The sequence below is a fragment of the Clarias gariepinus genome, chromosome 16 (genome assembly GCF_024256425.1).
Source record: "Clarias gariepinus isolate MV-2021 ecotype Netherlands chromosome 16, CGAR_prim_01v2, whole genome shotgun sequence".
NCBI classification, from domain to species: domain Eukaryota; kingdom Metazoa; phylum Chordata; class Actinopteri; order Siluriformes; family Clariidae; genus Clarias; species Clarias gariepinus.
This window is the reverse complement of record NC_071115.1, coordinates 18,687,101-18,706,548: the sequence shown is the minus strand read 5'-3', so window position 1 is coordinate 18,706,548 and position 19,448 is coordinate 18,687,101. Positions and strand designations below refer to the sequence as shown.

The 19,448-nt window shown below is 35.8% G+C and overlaps 1 protein-coding gene and 1 long non-coding RNA gene across 2 annotated transcripts; one reads left to right on the top strand and one right to left on the bottom strand.

The window, feature by feature from the left end:
- Positions 1-1,364: 1,364 nt before the first annotated feature.
- LOC128544869 (uncharacterized) lies at positions 1,365-5,313 on the bottom strand. The gene is made up of 6 exons (XR_008365819.1): positions 5,085-5,313; positions 3,072-3,380; positions 2,634-2,696; positions 2,500-2,562; positions 2,264-2,416; positions 1,365-2,154 (listed from the first exon to the last, which is right to left on the bottom strand). It is a non-coding gene; the product is annotated as an uncharacterized LOC128544869 (long non-coding RNA).
- LOC128544868 (splicing factor U2AF 65 kDa subunit-like) lies at positions 4,541-19,147 on the top strand. Its single transcript, XM_053515169.1, has 11 exons — positions 4,541-4,994; positions 7,976-8,105; positions 8,881-8,984; positions 10,181-10,332; positions 10,711-10,827; positions 11,464-11,602; positions 11,857-11,936; positions 14,960-15,082; positions 15,234-15,320; positions 15,566-15,808; positions 17,850-19,147. Exons 1-11 carry the CDS (start codon positions 4,946-4,948, stop codon positions 17,979-17,981), a joined length of 1,356 nt encoding a protein of 451 aa, XP_053371144.1. The 5' UTR covers positions 4,541-4,945; the 3' UTR covers positions 17,982-19,147.
- Positions 19,148-19,448: the final 301 nt, after the last annotated feature.

Below are 19,448 nucleotides of genomic sequence, written 5' to 3'. Positions count from 1 at the left end.
CACCATCCATGAGGGGAAAAACCCCACCAAATCTACATTTCAATGCAAAGCCAAACACCTACAGTACTGTCATGTAAGACGGGCAGACACGAGATAACCCAACCCATGTGGGCATTGAATGAACTCTGCACAGACAGTAATGAGGTAGTAGCAAGGAAAAAGGTGTTTACTGCTGTTATTTACATTTACAGCATTTGGCAGATGCCCTTATCCAGAGTGATTTACATACGTGTTTTAAAGTTTCTGTTAATAAATACTGTACATCCTGATATTGGTTTGCTGGGTTACTCACTAGGAGTACTATAAGACTTAAACTCATTGGATATTTTTTAAATTAAGTTTAAATGTAAATATAACCTGATAAAAAAAAACTATGTTGTAGCTCACGTAGTTGTTTGATTATCATTTAATTACAACAATAATTATTATTATTACTATACTCCTGGCCGTGTTGAGGAGTACAATAATAAATAGTAATTAAACATGTTATCCGTCCTTATATGTGTAACGGGTGCTGTGTGTGGGTTTTAGATGAGGCATATAAGCAGAGGTGATTGACTTTGAAAGTGATTTTCAAAAACGAATTACTAAACGTTAGCTAAGTTAAGCAAGGGCTAGGATCAACAAAGGCTAACTAAACAAGGAGCTTAACATAACATGGAGATAAACTACTCAAGGAACTAAACATAACAGGGAGTTAAACATAACCAGGAGGGTATTCCAGAAAGCAGGTTATGTGATATACTCGGGTAAGTTAGTGGATAACCTCAACTTTCTGGGTATGTATGTAACCATAGCAACTTACTCTCTGAAGATAACCTGCTCGGTAGGAGGTTATGTTCCAGGGTAAGTTTGTTTCAGAAGGTTATTGAGCATGACGTGCCCTTTTGATGATGATCCTGTGGACGTGAAGGCACAAATTATGAGTTTTTTTTGCCGAGAGAGAGTTATAAGGTCGCATATTGATGTTTTCATTTCCCAATGATTATTTTAAAGAACATTATCGGTTTTCAAGGGAATCGTTAATTTACTTAACACATCTCTTGAAACCGCATATTGCACATGTCACAAACCGTAGGGCTGCGGTTAGAACCCCAAAAAAATCCTGTGCATAGCACTTCATTTTTTTGCGTCAGGGCATTTTTTGTACAATGTGGGCGATGCAGAGCATGTGGGAAAGGCAGCTGTGTGTAGAGCCGTTCGTACAGCCTGGCACTTAAACACTTTTTACACTCGTTTGTTCCCTGGCCTCTCCATGTTATTAAAGAGGAATTCTAGAGTGGCAGGTTTGTCCTTTGTAGTAAACTCTATGATGCATATTTAATACGTAGTCACACTATTTATATACATTCATCCTGCAAACACACACTTGATACTTCCATATGCTGTACAGTATGACTTCATTTCAGAGTTTCCAAATGTAATTGGATGAATTGATGGCACCCACATTCCTATAAATGAGGGAGACTATATTAATAGGAAATCGATTCATAGCATCAACATACAGATAACTTGATTGTGTCCTTAATTTTTTGTTTTGTTAATCATTAAACTTATTACTTTTTTCCCCACTAACTATAGGTAATATGTGAGGCAACCCACATTATTACTAACGTTGAGGCCAAATGGCCAGGATATGTGCATGATGCCAGAATTTTCCAGGAGTCATCATTATGCCAGACATTTCAGCAGGGTACGTTTTGCTTTATACATTTTTTTTGCCGTTTTACAAATTTGTATTGTACACTTAAATCACTACAGGACAGTACAATGTTACTTGCTAGGGGACAGAGGATACCCTTGTCTGCCCCATTTAAATGACACCCTACCCTGAACCACAGACACGCTTTAACCTGGCTCACAGCCGAACACGGACCAAGGTGGAGATGACGATAGGGATCCTAAAGTCTAGGTTTCAGTGTCTGCGTAGGCTCCGGGTCAGTCCAGAGAGGGCATTTGACATAGTGGCTGGTGTTGTGCTTTATAACATTGCCACTATAAGAGGAAAGAGCCACCCTCCTTGTATCGAAGATGGCCCAGAGGAACCTCTACAGATTTATGCACGCAGATGGAAGACTTTAAGAGACAGGATTTGGCAATTTCTTTTATTAACTTGTTAGCACTGATCGGCTGTGCAGTTAATTTCTTTATTTCCTGAAAAACAATGAAAGTAAAATGAAATAAAATGTGGTGTTTATTACATTGCTTTATATACACACAGAACGTTTAACATGCAACAGATTAATATTACACAAGTTCTCACCTTAAGGCGAAGCTCCAGTAATTCAATTTCTAGAGTAGCTTTTTTATTGGATAGCCTTTTTTCTTCCATTTGAAGCTGTATAAGGTCCATCTCCATGTCACTTTTTCTTATTTGTTTTTGAAGATGGACCCTATACAGCTTCTTTACTGGCAACTAGAAAGGCAAAAATAATTAAATAAATAACATTCTGTCATACAATAAAATTAACATATGGACAACTGCACACAAATTCTTACATTGCTTAGATTGTCCACTGAGGTTGAAGGACCCTCATCTGTTGGTAAATCCCCAGGTATGTACTGCAAAAGAACTATGACTTTGTTAGTCTAATGTAAAAAAAGAGCATGCATTATAATAGTATGCATCATACCTCAGTGGATCTACCAGCATTGTCTACGTCCGTCACAGCAGATGCGGTCTCTTCATCGTCATCCTTCAGTGGAAATATACAAATATACATTATCTGGCAAAAAGAAAAATAAATATCTAATAACAACTAAAAGTATCTGACAACACTTAGAACTGTGACAGACTGGGTCATTTCTGCAGGGTCCAATGATACAATCCTTTTATCAGTATCTATAAGAATACAACCCATAAAATTCTCAATATTATCAAAGAAAAACCAATAATGCAGGAAAAAAAAAGGAAAAATAATACAACTAAAATCACAATAGCTTATACATCTTATGCAGTTAAATAAAGTAAGCCTGCATAAAAACTGTAAGCATGTTTAAAAGCCTTTAAGTGACAAAGATAGAAATTTATTAAATCATATAATGAAAACAAATCATAGTGGTAAACTTACATTTCACCATGTTACTTCTGGTACATGGTGTGTGTGATGACGTGCCCCCTAGAATGCCAGCAACCACTGGTCGCCCCTTAAGGGACAGGGCCAGCTCCTTAGATGGGGTGAAGAGAGGTGGTGCTGGGCCCCTGCCAGTTAGACGGGCTTCAGTCTTCTTTCTATTAGCTACATGACAGAAAGAATAAACTAAACTGTGTTTAATAAATAGTTCAGTAAATGTGTAATCAAATATTTCCTTTTTTCAGAATGTTCTTGTATTTCACTTTGATTTGGCTCAAAGTTCTTCTGGCTCCAACCTTCTTTAACCTAAAGAAATAAGGCAGGAAAAGGGGAGACTATGTCAAATTTTCAATTTAACACAATCACGCATTTACTCTGTCCATTATTTTTTGCCAAGCCAACTCTCTTTAGCTGATGCAGCCATATTGCTTTTTCTCCATTATTATAGGCTTTAATTCCTTAAAAGCGTGCATTTAAACCTCCAACTCTCTGAAGTATGCCACTCTTTGCACTTTGATTTTCCATTTTGACTCGTGATATCTGCGATCCATTGAAAATGTCAATGTATGCACCGAGCACACACATTAACTCTGGGTAACCAATAGGAGGTTGATTAAAATTTTGAAACCTACATACTCACGGTATGCGGGTTTGGGATAAATCAAACCAGAGGTTATGATTTACGAAATGGTAAGTTAACCAAGCTTTCTGGAATACCCCCCAGATCTAAACATACCCAAGAGATAAACAGGATGGAAAAAGTGAAAAGAAAAATGTAAAAATGCTTACACACACCAGATGGCATATTAGTCAACCATAACTATTATGAATCTGTGGACGACTGTTCTTTTTAAAAGTATTCAAACCCCTTGAACTTTCATGTTATAACCACAAATGTAAATGTCTTTTATTTGGATTTTATGTGGTAGACCAACACAATGTGGCACATAATTGTGAAGTGGTAGGAACATGATAAATGTTAGTTTTTTCGCAAATAAAAATTTTAAAAGTGTGGCTTTCGTTCAACAATGGCTTTCTTCTTGCCACTCTTCCATAAAGGCCGTGGAGTGCACAACTTATAGTTTGTGGAGTGCACAACTTATAGTTTTCCCGTGGATTTTTGCAGCTCCTCCAGAGTTGCCTTCTGACTGCTTCTCTGATTAATGCTCTCCTTGCCCAGCATTTCAGTTAAGGTGGATGGCCATGTCTTGGTAGGTTGGCAGTTGTGCAATTCTCTTTCCATTTACATATGATGATGGATTGAACAGTGCTCTGTGAGATGTTCAAAGCTTGGGGTATATTTCTTTGGGCTTCATGATGCTGTTTTTTCACCAATGTTTTTTAACAAACCTTGGAGGGCTTCACAGAAGAGCTGTATTTATACTAAGATTCAATTACACATAGTGGACTCTATTTACTAATGAGGCGTTTCTGAAGGCAATTTGTTCCACTGGATTTTAGTTAGTGGTAACAGGTATCATTTTCCTTCCACTTTACAGCTATATGCCACTTTGTGTTGGGTGAGATTACATAAAATGACATGAAATCCCAATAAAATACATTTACGGTTGTGGTTGTAACAAAACAAAATATGAAAATGTTTAAGAGGTATGGTATAGTGAACACTTTTGCAAGGCATTGTAATATCCTTTCTTACAAAAGAACATTCACGATTAACGTATTCCATTAATGCATGCTATGTGCAGGGAAAATATCACCGCTTGAGGCGCTATAGAGCAGCGACCGAAACCTACACAACCTCCTCCATTCCAATGTAAAGCCCATTGCGCTTTAATCCATCAAACCCTTCTCCTTATAGCTCCAGCTTTCACTGCTGTAGTTACCTAACTGTTCTGGGGTAACCGGCCAAAATGTCCGATTTCGAAGAGTTCGAGAAACAGCTGAGCGAAAATAGGCAAGGTAATAGGTTTTCCTTGGGACATGTAATTCCTCTACAGTGTATTTACTGTAACACCGTCGTTTCGTAATATGCTTTCGTGTGGATAATACCTTGATCATGCAAGTTGTCATCGATAGGTTCGTTGGTTACAAAAATGTACCCGTTAGCTTGACTACCAACCACACTGTAACCGAATGGCAACACGGATGGGTCTCGTCTCAATAGTCTGCCTGTTGACTACGAAGGCGCACTATGTTGTGGTTAATGTTATGGCGTCTGCGCCCTGTGTAGTGCACTGTGTACGGTACAGAGCCGTTTAGGATGTAGCCATGGAAATCCGATAGTCTTGTTGGTTGTTGGTTAAACCAGGTTATATTCAGTCACTAATATTTGAACGTTTTCCTCTTGAGTTCACATTTAGGTCTAAACGCAATAAACATACAGACACCTCAGATGCCACGTGTTTCATGTTGGTTTGTTTCCCCAGACGCATGTCTGTAGTAATGTTGTCGGATGCCGCTTGAAATACAGTATACAGTACAGAAATGTGACTGACTGTCATGACGATAGAACCGTGGAAAACCAAAAGACATATATCTTTACTACAGACTTGAATCGGTCAGGTCTTTATCATAACCGCGTGTAGGGTTTGTAGTTGCGCCTGACCGTTCGTGAGTCACGTGACTGTAACACGTATGTATAAAAGAAATATCCATAGAATTCTAGTTCTGTCCCAATGTCAAGTCTTTGACAAGTCTTTAAACGTCATGTTATGTTGTTTAGATTTCTGTACTTTGCAATAATGCATTCCGTTTCAAGAAGAGCCAATAGGAAAAGGGAAAGGATGGAAAATATTTTCCTCTATTTCAGATGGATCTATTATCTTGAGTTTTATCTGTTGTCTTTACACTGATCAGCCGTAACATCATGACAAAACATTCACTTGCTGCCTAATATTTCACTCCTACTTCCAGGTGCCATTGACAGAAGATATTGTAACAGTAACTACTATACAAATTGCAGGACAAATTGCAACATCTAGATGACTGGGTCAGAGTATCCCCAAAACTGCAGTTCTTGTGGGATGTTCCCAGTGAAGGTCATGGGAGGCCAATGCTCATTGATGCACATGGGAAGTGAAGCCTTACCTGTGTAGTCTGATCCAATATAAGAGCTGATGTAGCTCTAATTGCTGAAAAGGTTAATACTGGTTTCCTAATAAAGGTGTAAAAACACACAGGTCATTACTGTTTTGGTGGCAAAAGGAGGGATTTACTCATTATTAAACAGAGGAGTCATAATGTTATGAATGATATATACTAGGTAAAATGTGGATGATTTTTTCAGACATAGGATATGCAGTCCATAAAAATGAGAGACATATGTTTTTTTATGAGACTAAAATCCCATAGTTTTTTTTAACTGACATCTGCACATTGTCCAACTGTTGCATGGAGGGTTCTAAGTATATACTGTATACAGTAACATTAGACGAAAGTGAAAAGTTTGCAATGAGGCCAAACAGCCCAATGCAACAATTTTGATCACTATTTTGTCTTTTACACATGAGCACACAGTGCTTATGTAAGTAAATTGGGAGGTCCTGGAGCACTGAGAGGGTGCTGCTCTGGCAGGATATGAGTAAGAAAAGAAGTCACAGAAAAATGATAAATCAATGCTTTTCAATATGCAGAAAGAAATCTGTCATTCGTGTATTTGTTTTTTGTTATAAAACCATATATATATATATATATATATATATATATATATATATATATATATACAGTATATAATATAAACATTGCTCAAATTAAACATTGAATAAACAGATAATGAGCGTTCACTTTTCATTTTTGTTTCTTCTCTGAATGGATGCAAGTAGCGTGGCCCGGAAGTTATGGGTCTTGCTTAACGGGGCAGCCTGGCGGACCTGGGGCTTGAACTGCCAATCTTGTGCACTGTCCTTCTTCTGGTTGCTCTATGCTTCCAGTGCCTATGTTTGGATATTGACTGGGAACCGATCCCTGGCCTTTTACATGGCAGGCGAGACCAATGAGTCACTAATGCCCAGCCATACATATGTGCATATATATATGTCCATCCTGTATGTACAAGATATGTTTTAATTGGACCTATTTTAGACTCAACATGATGCCATATTTCAGCTGCTGTAGGGGCAATGCCCTTCCTGCCCCTCCAAACACTGTGCCAAGATATCCCTTATATCTACAGGGTGAAAATTAACTAGGCAATATTTAATGGCTATAGAACTTGTAGTATCACTGGAGCACCACTCCATTTTGCTCTTACTGTGCCTACGTGGTTAGACCAACATTTTTCAGGAAATTGGCTGGGACGATGCAGATCTCATGAATGGTTTCCAAGAAGACCAGATCTCACTTCATGACATTAGTTCCTGGGGGGCTACGCAAAGGAGGAGGTAAACAAAGATGTGCAAAGCCTCGCACACTGGAAGACCTGGAGGCATGGATTTAGGAGGTTATCAGCAATATGCCACATGACTGCCTGCATTCCATCCAAGGTCATTTGAGGAAACTGGTTGCTGCCATCAATGCCTATATTGCATTGTTCTATGTAATAAGGACATTTACAATTTGTTTCAATGAATTAGTATTAGAAATATGGACTTTATTACCAATTAACCCTTTCATTCACCCCGTATGTAACATCAATCCAGAGTAAATTGAGCTTAAGTCAGATACATCTAAAATGAAGATATACTGTATAATATGTTGCTTTTTTTTTGTAGCACAATAAAATAACTATGGGTGCTATTACAAAATAGGCCTTTGCATGTAGCCTACCTTAATGTCATCTACAAATGACTGTTGGCTTAGAAAAAGTATTGTATGCTTCTTGCAGCCCTTCTCAATTTAATGAACAGTCTCCTAACATAAAAGGAAAGTCAAATGATGTTTCCCCCTCTTCAAAGATGAATAATGAATAAAAGATGAATGATGTTTATCCCTTACAAATACAGAGAGAGAGAAGGAGAGGCACAGGAAAAGAAGCCGGAGTGGCTCACAAGGTCGTGTTGAGAAACATCACAGCCGAGAGAAACGCAAAAGCCGTGATTGCCGGAGCAGCTCAAGAGATCATAAAAAACACAGGTGCATTTACAAGATTATTAACAAGCTGAGTTATATTCATTATTTGGCTTAGAAGAGCTGTTGCACCTATGTACAATGCACAATTAATTTAACTAGCCACTTCTCATCTAATATATAAAATGCTGTATCAGCTCAGTACAGGAACTACTTGCAATGCTGATAGTTTATTTTGTGCTGTGTTTACCAAAGAGTGAGCTATATTGGTGAAATACGTGCCAGCATGATATAGTGCTTGTTAATCCTTATTGTAATATTGATATTGTTAATATTGCAGATATTTTTATAACAGTCTAACAGTAAGTTTTTTTGGTATAGCTGGTGTAAGCATTTTGATTATATATTTATATATATATATAAAATGTAATATCACTCTAAATATGTGATAAATTTTATACAATACCTTGTACCCCATTTTTGATGCTACTACATTTTTAAAATCACAAAGCAAAAATCTTCATAAGATCTTCATCTGACAGTGAAGTGTTATCTATGTTGTTCATGATTTAATTGTTTCTCCAGTTCATTTTCAATAATTTTTATAAAATAAGGCATACGCTGTTGTTACTTCAGTTATACTAGTACAGTGTCATTGTCATTGCACTGTAATGAAAATCAAGTCCATTTTAAAAACAATATGTTTACTTTTTGTTTTATTTTCTGTCAGTTGGTGGTTATAAGTAAACCGTTAATTAGACTTAGGGGCTGAAAAAAGTCTAGTATGAATCAGATTCTGCCACTTGTCAAATCTTGGCCAATACTTTTTTGTCTTGTTCAGTCATTCTCCACGGAGAACAAGAAAGAAAAAGGCATATAAATACTGGGATGTTCCAGCACCAGGATTTGAACACATCACACCACTCCAGTATAAAGCTATGCAAGGTACAGCCAATGTCTATCTTAAATCATGAGCAGGGTGCCTAAAATATCTAAAATATTAGTTTTTTTGAGAGAAGAAAGTTTTTCAAGAATCAGTTCAATATTTGTTACTATAAGACTGTTATGTACATAACCTTATAACAGTATAATTTTTAGGTGTCCATATTATATAAAGGTGGCACTTTGGCTTAGTGGTTAGCACTGTTGCCATGTACATTCAGGGTTGAAGTTCGATTTCCGCCTCGGGTCTGTGTGCATGGAGTTTGCATGTCTTCCCTGTGCTTGGTGGGTCTCCTCCGGAAACTCCAGTTTACTCTCACAGTCCAAAGACATGCAGGTTAGGCTAATTGCCAGGTGGTGTGAAAATGACAATTAGGCGTCGCCCCCCTTAGTAAGTGCCACAGAAATGATGAATATATGCCCAGGGTGGAGAGTGTTCGTCGCCCGATATGCTGGATGTAGCATGGATGGACCAAAATATCCCCAAAAAATTATTTAATGGGTTGAATGCAAATATCTCATCATATTTATTGGGGAAATGTAAAATAGGAGCATTCTATTAAATATGCATCTCAAGAGGTTTGAATCTGCATATTAATGTTAAAGTACTGTAAATGGCATATACTGCATACTGTATATAGGAGATATTGCAAAATTACCTCCACTTGTGCAGTGATAATAGCTTGATTGTTCAGATTGCAATGACAATTAGTTATGAAATTATATTATATTATATTTGTATTTATTTTAATGGTATGGTGAATCTGTAGCTACCTTTTATTTAGTATAATACACCTCAGTTTATTGGTGTCTCAAAATTAAGCATGAACACATTATGTTGAATTGGATTGGATCAGAACTTTAGGGTGTTATGCCCCTATTATTTAATATATGATTAAAGATTCTACAATAATTTGACAACTAGGTCTTTTAATGTTTGTACAGTGGTTGATCCCTGTCATCAATAAAGTAGATGATTTGCTAAATCAATATATACTGTAGAATAGCTACTGTATATAATAACTATATTATATTATATACTATATTACAGTGTTACTATATTTTTAGCAACTTTTCTTTGTAATGCACTTTTTTGTTGCTATTCCTAACAAGATGGAAATTAATAATCCCCCTATTACGCATTTTTGTATTAATTACCCTATTACAAACTCTATAATATAGTATTTATCTTCTTGTAGCTGCTGGGCAGATCCCTACCATAGCTCTCCTGGCTACATCTAGTACAGCAGGAATGGCAGTGATGCCAGCACAGGTTCCTGCTGTTGGCAGCCAAATGACCAGACAAGCGCGACGTTTGTATGTTGGGAACATACCATTTGGAGTCACTGAGGCGAGCATCCCACATTACATTAAGGCATAACTGCAAGAATGATACAGTCATGGTTTCTATTAATTCTGAAATGTGTATCTGTACAGGTGTGCTCTTTATTCTGATTTTGTTGATTATTTAGCTCTCCAATTCATTACTAAATATTTAACTTGTCATTTTTTTGTGTACAGAAAAGTAGGACAGCCATGTCTCACTGGGATTGTGTTCCATTTTTAGTAACTTGGCACTGTTGTAAATGAGGGATTATTATCATCCAGACTGGAACTATAGCTTCTCATGTCTATTTTGAAAGGCAATAGCTTAAGGTTATCCCTATTAGGGAGAGCATGTGCTCTTTAATTCTTAATAACAAAATAATCTGATTTCTGTTCCGTTTAGGAGTCAATGGCGGAATTCTTTAATACTCAAATGAGATTTGTTGGACTTTCCCAAACACCCAGCAACCCTGTGCTTGCAGTGCAGATCAATCAGGATAAGAACTTTGCCTTCCTTGAGGTAAATAACCTTTAGTTATAGTACAGGGTGTATGTGGTTCAGTAATTCTTTTTTAGTTACAACAATATTAAATAATTAGAAGTTGAAATTTACATGATATAATTTTTAATCTCATCTTAATTATGTTTCTTTTCATTTTTTATTATTCATCTTAGTGTAAGCTTATTCTAAATATTTGGTTCTCTTTTGTGTTGCTAATGAAGTCATTCCTAAATAAAATCAGTGCACTTTAGTGCTACAGTCAGCAACTGTGGTTTACCTAAGCGCTCACGTCGTTTCATATTTTTGTAAGGTACAGTTACAAGCAAAAATTAAAATTACTTAATACTCAATACTTCTTTAAATATATATGTCAGCTTTGTACTTTTAGATCCTGCTGTTTTTGCCCAATGAGTGTTTTTCACTGGCAATTTCCAACTCATGCCACAGATTATATTGAGGTACACAGTCTAAAGACACCTTCATTTCAGTATACTTCACAGACAACACAGGGTGGATGATGGATTTGCCAAATACTTTTTTAGACACTTCACCTGCATAGCAATGACAGGATAAGCTGATATACTTACATTATAGATTATGTGTACTTCTCTATCTTTATTGCTTCAGTAAATGCTAAAAAAGATTTTCCTTCAGTTTCGATCTGTAGATGAAACCACTCAGGCAATGGCATTTGACGGAATCAACTTTCAGGGACAGGCACTGAAGATCCGGCGACCTCATGACTATCGACCTCTGCCTGGTATTTCTGAGCAGCCTGCTTTCCATGTACCAGGTAAGTAAAATGTACTCACGTTAGATGCTGTAGGTCTAGCAACTAGTGCATTATTTGGTTTTAAACATTGACTATGCATAATGAGACAATAATCAAAATTATAGTATTTGACTTTGGCAATTGAAAAATTAAATGTAATCACTAATAATTATCAGTAATATGACAGTAAAGAACAAAATTCCTTTTTTTTAATGCTAAACATGATGTGTCTTTTGTATGCCTTAATAGATTTTATTTAATTATTGCACCACCAGGAGTTGTATCCACAGTTGTACCAGACTCTCCCAATAAACTCTTCATTGGAGGTTTGCCCAACTATCTTAATGATGATCAGGTATTTTTTTAAACTCTTACACAAAATCCTAATACAGATTTAAATTCCAGTCTTAAATCTCACTCCGTCCATCTTGGAATAGCTCTAAATAGCTCTGTGCATGTTGTCCAGTTGTCTCACTTATTTAAGCTGAAATAAATAAGCTCAATTAGTTTTGATGCCACAATGATTACAGATAATCCTGGCTTGATGAGTATGATTCTTAAATAGCAATTTTAGATTTGTAGTTGTTAAATTATAAATACAGTAAGTATAATGATATTATAACATTATAATAACATTATGGCACATATTTATTTATTCAGTTTTCACATCATGATGGTCAGATCAAAAAGTGAAAGGATATTTTTTTCACCTAGGCACATTATTTTACTTACTTAAGCATCTGCTGATTAAACAAAAGAGAGGGTAAGCTGGTTGATTTATTATCGTTCATAATGATTTCTCCATAGGTTAAATTCTAAGTAGGTCTATGACTATGACTTTAATTATTATTATTATAATTATTATTATATTATACCCGGGCTTTGCCTTTAGCCCAAAGCTGGCATTGTCTTTACTGAATAGCGCTTTTAAAATGGTTAGCATATCTCCTAACACTTAGTTTGAATTTAGCCAGTCTGGTCATTTTTCATTATTATTGCAACATTTATGTCTTTACTAAATATACAGTACTGTGCAAAAGTCTTAAGCATATGTAATTCTGCTTGCAAAGATGCCTTCAAAATTTAATTAAACAATCCTACAAATGATAAATGTATCATAAAAATACTAAATCAAATTATTTAAAATGACTACCTTAAAAAACCTAAGTAAATAAAATAAAATACTGCTATATTGTATTTTTTTCTGAAGGAAATTGTCCTGTGAGTTTTTTCTAGCATTTTAAAGATCTGTAACGGAAATAGATTTAGTTTCTTGCATTGACTCTCCGCATTCTTTTTTTTCCCATTATATTTCATTTTTTATGTTTTTACAAGCAAATAAAACATAGGAATGCAAAAAATTAAATAGAAATAAAAATAGTTTTATTCCTGTATTATATCAATTATTTGTAGGTGATACAACTTTTTTATTTTTTTAAAGAATAAAAGTATATCAGTGATTAAAAAAGCTTTTTAAAATAACACACTTAGGATGCTTTCACATTACAAGCCCAGGCAAGGACCCAAGTGCACTTGACCCCACTGTGTGCTACATTTGCATTAAGTGAACCCTCAGTACTGTGCCCAGGTGTTCACTTCATGGAAATGTACCGCACACTGGCGTCAAGTGTACAGTACTTGAATAAAGTGGACTCGAGCATGGTACAGCATAATTGTGCACGCTATCAAATATAAAAACCAACTGGAATTACACATGGAAGTGGACCGCTGTTTTAAACGTGACCACATCAGTGCTGTTTGCTGATGACATCATCAGTGTAGTGGCTTTAGTTTATGTTGAGCATCCATCATATAACATTCATTCATTCGTTCATCTTCAGTAAGTGATTTATCCTGGTCAAGGTGGCAGTATATCTGGACAATATTAATTTAGCATAACCAATCCAAGCATACCCAGTCTATCTGTTGGCATGATTTTGTGCGGTGCAATGCAGATCAGAGAATGTATGTGCATTGAACCCTCACACACTGCAGGTGATGTGAATTGAAGTCAACACTACTGTCAGATCTGCTGTTATAGATCATCACTGTGGTCATTTATTGTATTCTAATAATTTAATGTTTATTACATAAATTTATATATGCTATGCTTATATGTCTAATGATTTTTTTTTTTTTGGAAATCTAACTCTCAAAAATTTCTTTGCTGTTGACAAATCAATGCAGGTTATGTAAAATTACATCAAATATAAAAATAATATAAAAATTAGTTTTGCCTAAGACTACACAGTACTGTATATTTCCCAAATATGATGCCAATGCTGATTGTCATTATCATGAACATGCTGAGAAACTGATTGCATTTTGTAATGAACTGTAGTTCCCTAGGTGACGTGGTAACACGTCACGTGTAATTCTTAAATAGTAAACCAGTAATGACTACAAAATGCTTGTTGATTTCTGTTCTGGGTGGATCAGTGATGGTATCTCTCCATTCTCTCTCATGCACACTCACAACTTATGTTTGTAAATTTGGATGAACATAATGATATTAATAGTAATTAGGGTAGTTTCTTTGCTGAGCTAGATGCCTTTACATTACTTAAAGTAATAATTCAGTAAGTTCTCCTTTCTAATTGGAATATAAAAGCCAATGCAAACTAGTAGTCACAAATGGAGGTTAATGTATTTCTTTTCTTCTTATATTATAAAAAAAAAAAATCATGCAGTCACTGTTACTGCCCTGAAACTCACAGCTCTTTCGTTTTTGTTCCCCCCACTTTGTCCCCAGCTAGGGGCCTGTAAGATCGTTAAGTCTGCGCTCATAATTTGTTCACTATTACTGATCTACTGCTGCCATGTCAACATGTAATACAAGGCAAGTAAGACATTCCGTACCTCACACGGATCAACTTCCTGCCAGCAAGGGTATTTCCCCCCCTCACGGCTGCCACTCTTTCTCCTCTCATCACTCTTTGGGAGCGCGCAAACCCGCTCAGGGTTTTCTGGGGGGCGGGGAAGGGTGGGTGTTGGATGACTAGTTGTGGTGGGTTTACAAATGTTTGCTCATAAACATAATAGTGGTGGTTTTTATTAAATACATCATTAGTTTACATTGTTTTTGGTATTTAAACGCATTTCTAATAATGTGACTAATTTTATTGTTATAGTCATGGCCTAGTGCTCTACTACACTCCCTACTACAGCAATGATTCAAATTTTTAAACCTTTCAACTGCTTTTTAAATGGGCTTTTTAAACAGTATCCATACAGTAAATAAATTGTAAATGTTTTTTTTATAGTTTGGGATTTTTGCTGTCATCTCATTTTACCAAATAATTTATTTTTTCTTTAGTAAGTAATTTATTCCCCTCATTGCCATTATGAAAATAGTGTGTATCCTTATCTCTTACACAGGTTAAGGAGCTTTTGACATCATTTGGACCACTCAAAGCCTTCAACCTTGTCAAAGACAGTGCTACATCACTGTCCAAAGGCTATGCTTTCTGTGAATATGTGGAGATTAATGCCACTGACCAGGTATAAACATGAAATTCAGAGCAAAATTAAATTAAATAGTTAGAGGGTTTATGGGTAATTTACAGTTTGAGTCCCAATGGGTACATATTAAGTAATGCTTTTTATCCAATGTTGCTTTATGAACTCAACATTATTCCTGTGTAAAATTTAGGCAGTGGCAGGACTGAATGGAATGCAGCTTGGTGATAAGAAGCTCATCGTCCAGCGTGCCAGTGTCGGGGCAAAGAATGCAAATCCAGTAAGCATCAGTGGTATTTTTCCATGACCACTATGGGTGGGCTTTTTTGTCCTCACTTGTGTTGGTACCCAGTAAATGTTGCTTTCTGGTTTGTTAGGCAACATTAAATCTTTAGAGCTTTCTGTTTATAAATTTGTACATACATGAAGACAAATTACAAAGACCTGTAAATGCATACTGTATATTCTACAATGAAGCAACTTGCTATGAATCAAATGCATAATCATGAATGTTTTCTCCTATAGACTGTGATAACAGAGAGTCCAGTGAGCCTGCAGGTGCCCGGGCTGCAGAGACTACAGAACTCGGCCTCGCCTACTGCAGTGCTTTGCCTCCTCAACATGGTGCTGCCTGAGGAGCTGCTCGATGATGATGACTATGAAGAGATCCTAGAGGACGTCAGGGAGGAGTGCTGTAAATATGGCAACGTGCGATCCATTGAGATCCCTCGACCTGTCCATGGAGTGGAAGTCCCTGGCTGTGGGAAGGTCTGTCCATATAAAGAGTGCATGTACTCCTGTTTATGGCCCAGTGGCTGCAAGAAGAGCTCGCAGCTGTAGCTATAGCTGTATTTAGGAGCATGATGGTATATGGAATATTGCAATAAACCATGATAAGAAACTTCAAAGTAATGTAACAGTTAAAGTAATGTTTTACCAATATTAATGATGACATCACAAAACTATTATTATTATTTCCTGTAGAAGTACCATTCTTTTATAAATCCTAAAGTGTAAGCTGTGACCTTACATACAATTTCTACAGTGTATACATCCAAATACACTGATAAAAATTACAAAAAGAGCATTCTTTTTTTTTTATTAATCTAGACAAAATGCCACAACTAATGGTACCAGCCTATTCCTGAAGGACAGTGACTCCACCTCACCTTACTTGTGATTCTGTGCGTTCTGTGTGATTTTGTTCTTGTGCATACAGTAAGGCCCTGTTAGGGGTCTGTCTCCATGATAACATGTTTGCTAACCATAAAAGGTCTGCAGACACTCTCTAGAAATTTAACATGTTGGGGTGTACAATTTTCTGACCCCACAAAATGGCATAATTGGTCTTTGCATTTATATGTGAAGCTTAGTCACTACTGCTATTGTTGGGAAATTTATAATGACATTACAAACATAAATGTAAGGTAAACCACCAGGATTCAAAACATTGTTGGGTGAATGGGAGCTATTTCATATATTTGTGAAGGCGTTCTACAGTAGTTCATCGAAGAAAACAAAAATCAATAGGGTTTACTGTAGGTCAGAGCTCTACTAACTTGAGTTTTTTCCCTTCAACATCTTCATGAAGCTTGACTTATGCACAGAGGCTTAGACATGTTTGGACTTTCAGTAAAGGTAAATTTCAGTGCCAAGTTCTAAGTTATTTAATATGTCTAAATGTAAATATAAGGAAAATAAAGCTGATTTTTTTCAAATTCTTTGAAAGGTAGATTTTTCAAATTGAACGTTGGATCTTAAAAATACATAGCTTCAGCGGATAGCAAAAATAAAAGGATTGGCCATAATTTTCCAACACTTTTTTTTGTCTTTCTTGGTATAATGCTCATGTGTCCACATAATTTTGGCCACATAGTGAATTTGGTAGGTAAAGATAGCAAGATCAATTTAAATGAAAGTATGCAGACCTGAATTAAGTGGTTACCTTATTGAACACTTCACCAACCACCTAACCCCTTTACATGTACGGCATCAACATCACTGATAATCCAACATCCCTGTATAATATCTCTGTAAATATTACCTGTACATTCACTTGTATAACCTGCACATAGACAGTACACTAATATATGTATATTAATATATGTATACAGTATATGTGTGTATAGATATACTCTCTGCATTCCCATCCAGCTGTTAAGTTACTTATATTTATTCGTATATATTTCCATATTATTGCACATCCTGTAAATTCAACCATATATAGTTTCTGTATATCTTTATCCCATATACTTATATTTAGACATATCTTTATATCTACACTTATTCAGTCAATTAATTCATCCATCTCTGCTCACTTTACACTGTATATTCATTTAAATATATACATACTTAATATTCTTCTGTAAATCCAATTCATGCATAGCCTTTATTTTTATTTATTTATTTATGTATGGTATAGTATGTATATATATAGTTTTATAGATCTGTACTGTATCTATGTTTATACCCCACTGCTAACTTACATTTCTGGTTAGATGCTAACTGCATTTCGTTGCCTTGTTACTATGTGCAATGACAATAAAGTTGAATCTAATCTAATCTAATCTAATCTGAATATGTACATGTATGTACATTTCTTCTCTTAAATTAGTGCATGTTTGTGGTTCCCTAAAAGTGATCAGGAATATGTACATGAACATGTACACATATATAGGGCAGGGCAAATGTAATCTAATTTGTTATATATGTAATATATGTTTAAATATTCCTGACAGTTAGATCTGTTTATGTACTGATTACTGAAGTGCATGCACCCACTCATTTTTTTTTTTTTTTTATGTTGCAGATATTTGTGGAATACGGATCCGCAGCAGACTGTCAGAAGGCCATGCAGGCTTTGACAGGGCGAAAGTTTGCTAATCGTGTTGTAGTTACCAAGTACTATGATCCAGACTTGTACCACAGACATGAATTCTGAATAATCTCAAGAAGACAGGGAAATGCTCAACTTGACAAACATGCTGATAGTTACATTTTTGTGTGTATTAGTTTCACCACAATAAAATATTATAAACTATAAAATATTTTCACATTAAGGACTTTAGCATTCATAATTTAATAATTCAACATTTAATATTAGCAATACAGAATATGTGATCTAAGTAAGACTTATATTTCTGTTAACTCAAAACTCTAGCTAGCTTTAATATATCTATTTATCGTAAAGTTATTTGCAGAAAAAAAATCATAAAAGAGTTAAATGATGTGTATAGCTTCATGCTCAAGCCTGATGTGTTGTTCTGGCCTGTATTTATCAATCCTCTCATTAATTATCTCAGAATCATTCTGGAACAAGTGTTCTGTACTCATTGTTACCTGCTGGTACTAAATCATCCATGCTGTACCACTGCATCTTCTCCAGTCCTAAAAATGCTACCTGCTAATCATTTTAAGCCCAAATAATAGCATGTCAAATCTAACATCTGTTAAAAGTGCACAACCCACTCAGTAACCACCTTAAGACTGCCTGTGACATTTCACAGATTCTGAATGGTACAGTATATCTTCTGTGCAGTTATTTTGTCAAACATTAACTCACACTTAACAGTCCTCCCACATTAGTAATCTTGATGAATCAGTCATCTAATCAGTCACAAATTTTTGTGATTGTTATGCCTAGTTGACTATTGATAGTAGAAGAGGCTTGATGAATGAAGGCTCAAAGCTCAATTGTGGCAAATACCTTATGTTTTATTTGCTGGGTATTATTTATTGGTAGTACAAGTGAAAATGAATCTGATATTAAAAAATGTTCGATGGAACCTTTGCTGCTTATCCTATGGTGTTGATACATTTAAAAACTACTAACAGTGTAGATACTCTACTGCATAAAGTATATGTGATTGTTTGAAAAAGAATAATTTTATATAATCATATTCTATTTATACTGTTTATCTGTATTTATTATGAGTATTTTGCACCTTATGTTCTGGCAAAAGACAAGTAAAGTAGAAATGAAGTTAGGAATGTATGTGAATCTGAGTTGATTTAAGTGAACACTGTTGTATCATAGACAATTTTAAACTGGCTACTAGAGGCTACTAGGAGCTCCAACAGAGAAACCCAGCAGAGAAGTAAAATCTGAAACTGGATTACCTATAATAAAATATTTTAGTCTACAATACATTATACTTCTGTTTTCTGTGCTGTCACACATGTACTATCTGAGGATCCCGGTTCCATCCTTGCTGTCAGGTTGCCACACCCCATACCACCCAGCCACTGCATGCAGTGCTGGTTCCAAGCCCGGATAAAATGGGAGGGTTGGACCCAGGGGATTACCTTTCCATTCTAGCCTGAGACCAAATATTACCTGCTTAGCAAACAGGTATAGCAGTTACATGATATTAGTGGCTACAATATGTTATTGGGTGTCTTTACTGCT

Coding starts and splice junctions, on each gene's coding strand:
- LOC128544868 (XM_053515169.1), top strand. CDS start 4,946: ATGTCCGATTTCGAAGAGTTCGAGAAACAGCTGAGCGAAAATAGGCAA. Junction 11,603..11,856: donor GCCTGCTTTCCATGTACCAG/GTAAGTAAAATG, acceptor TTGCACCACCAG/GAGTTGTATCCACAGTTGTA. Junction 15,083..15,233: donor AGATTAATGCCACTGACCAG/GTATAAACATGA, acceptor TGTAAAATTTAG/GCAGTGGCAGGACTGAATGG.